Source organism: Capsicum annuum, unplaced genomic scaffold (genome assembly GCF_002878395.1).
Source record: "Capsicum annuum cultivar UCD-10X-F1 unplaced genomic scaffold, UCD10Xv1.1 ctg2291, whole genome shotgun sequence".
Lineage (NCBI taxonomy): Eukaryota > Viridiplantae > Streptophyta > Magnoliopsida > Solanales > Solanaceae > Capsicum > Capsicum annuum.
Window position 1 is genome coordinate 93 of NW_025829005.1, and position 2,118 is coordinate 2,210.

General features: G+C 36.4%; 1 protein-coding gene across 1 annotated transcript; it reads left to right on the forward strand.

The window, feature by feature from the left end:
- Positions 1-732: 732 nt before the first annotated feature.
- Positions 733-1,119, forward strand: LOC124890702 (F-box protein At4g35930-like; the record flags this gene model as incomplete). The annotated part of the gene is made up of 1 exon (XM_047402479.1): positions 733-1,119. A coding segment is annotated over exon 1 (387 nt), but the record flags the coding sequence as incomplete, so codon positions are not given.
- Between the last annotated feature and the right edge of the window lie 999 nt (positions 1,120-2,118).

Genomic DNA, 2,118 nt, shown 5'->3' on the forward strand with positions numbered 1-2,118 from the left:
TATGCTTGAATTGTAGGGTTCAGCTGTTAATTTTTGTTTATTTTTCTGTAGCGATAATAATCGCGGCAGTTTTTTAAAGGCTGTTCGGATATCGAGGTAATTAGCGAGATATTCGTGTCTGGCTCTTGTGAGGATTCTTCAGTTAGTTCTTTGAAACCATCAAATTTCTTGCAATTCCATTAGGTTGCTTTTGGTACTGGTTAATGTTTTCTAGAGAAATGCTATTAAAGAGGAGACATTTTGCTTTGTATGACGTGTTGTGTACCTGTTTTCATGCTTGGGTTGTTATTAAGTAAGTCAACAGAGGCGTATGATATGGTATAATATAGCTTCTGGCAATATTTTGTATGTCCGAATGTTGATTGAAAAAACCAGTAGGGACTCTTTGGAGGTATTTTGAAAGGAAAATGACTTCTTACAACTAATAATTGAAGTCCCTTTTACTTTATAGTGGACTGTAATTTCCTTGTGGAATTTTTTTTTAGACTGTTAATTTCAAGGGAATTGAAGCATTGTTAAATCATTTCTTATTGAAACATTTTCTTTTAATGCCAATAGCTCTGTATGAATGTTTCCTGTTTTGATAAATTATTTCATCTAGTCCTTTTTACTTTTTCAGGTTAACATGGAAAGAAATCTGGGTTAGATTTACTTTTATGTTTGATACATAAGTGTGGGAGTGAAGGGAAAACCTCAATTTTCTGCCAAGTAGAGAAAGGAGAAAAAGGTATTATGGGGAAAGTGTCTCCTAAAGATGGGCAATCCAAGACTCCGAAACAGAAAAAGCGATCGAAGTGTATAAAGAGCAAGTATCTGAGACCAGGTGCTCTTGCACAACTTCGGAACACGAAGATTTCTGCTGCTAAATCGATTACTGATCTTTGGAAGAAAAGAGTGGTTGTAAGAAATGCAGATGATGTTAAGGAGGAAGTTGTGCTTCCAAATGATGTTAAGGTTGAGAGTCCCATATTTCTATCTCCCGTGAGATCTCGTTTGGGTGCCGTAACTTCACCCTTGGATTTAGCCAAGCAGAATAATTTGCAAATGACACCAAAGACACCCGGAGATGTAGAAGGCACGTCGGAGTCTAGGCTTGAGTCACTTCCATTGGATTTGTTGGTACAGAATGCTCTCTTTCTTATTTTATTTCACCTAATAATCCAGTTCAAGTTTTGTTCACTAACATCTTTGTATATATCAATTAGCCTGATTTGCATTCTCTTGATGTATATGTTGAGAGTCTTGGTTGAACTTTAGGTCAGATATCGAGAAAAATTAAAGGATTGAATCTACTTTTTAAATTGTTGGTTGGTTGGAAGTGTTACAGTTGAATCAATTGAATTGGCTTGATCATATTCAGAATTTGAACAGAAAGATTAGTGTCTATGAGTTTGACAAGTTCAACAGTAAGCAATAAAATGCGGAAACGAAAGTTGACATGTGATATTTTATAGTGGTTCAGCAAGCCATTATTCTGTCTTCTTGTGTCTCGGGATAAAAGGGAGTTATATTTGAGTTTATGATCATGATTATGATACAATTTCTAGTGATTTTCACGCTCACCACCGATGTTTTGGAGGTGGGTTTTCATACTTGCACGCCAACAATGAGATCATACACCACTGATTTTTTCAGCTCACTCTATACAATAAAAGGAGGCCGCTGTCTATTGTCCTGTACAAAGAATGATTTCATTTTTAGATGTTCTTCAGGAAGCTGTGTCTTGTTTTTGTGTGCCTCTCGGTCATCTTTTGTAGCAATACTCGTGAGCTTCAAATTTCAGTGATCTGCACTTAATTATGGAGCATGATTCAACTTCAAATGTTTCTGGGATTATAGCCATTTCAGACGTTTCTTTCCCCCTTGCAGAATCCTTGAACTTTCTTCTCCAACTATTAGACGTGAGCCCTAAGGAATCTCCGTGATTGCAAATCTTCATAGTTATATCTTCCCTTTGCATGCATAGATTCTGACCCACTGATTGTGCCCTGATTTGTGTGCTGTTTCCATCATATCTTTTCCCTCTTTGTCGTTTTCTCAACCTCCCATAATCTTTTCTTTCATGTCAATCAAACAGTTATCTCATTAGTGCAAGAAAATTCCTGTTGAGTATATAAT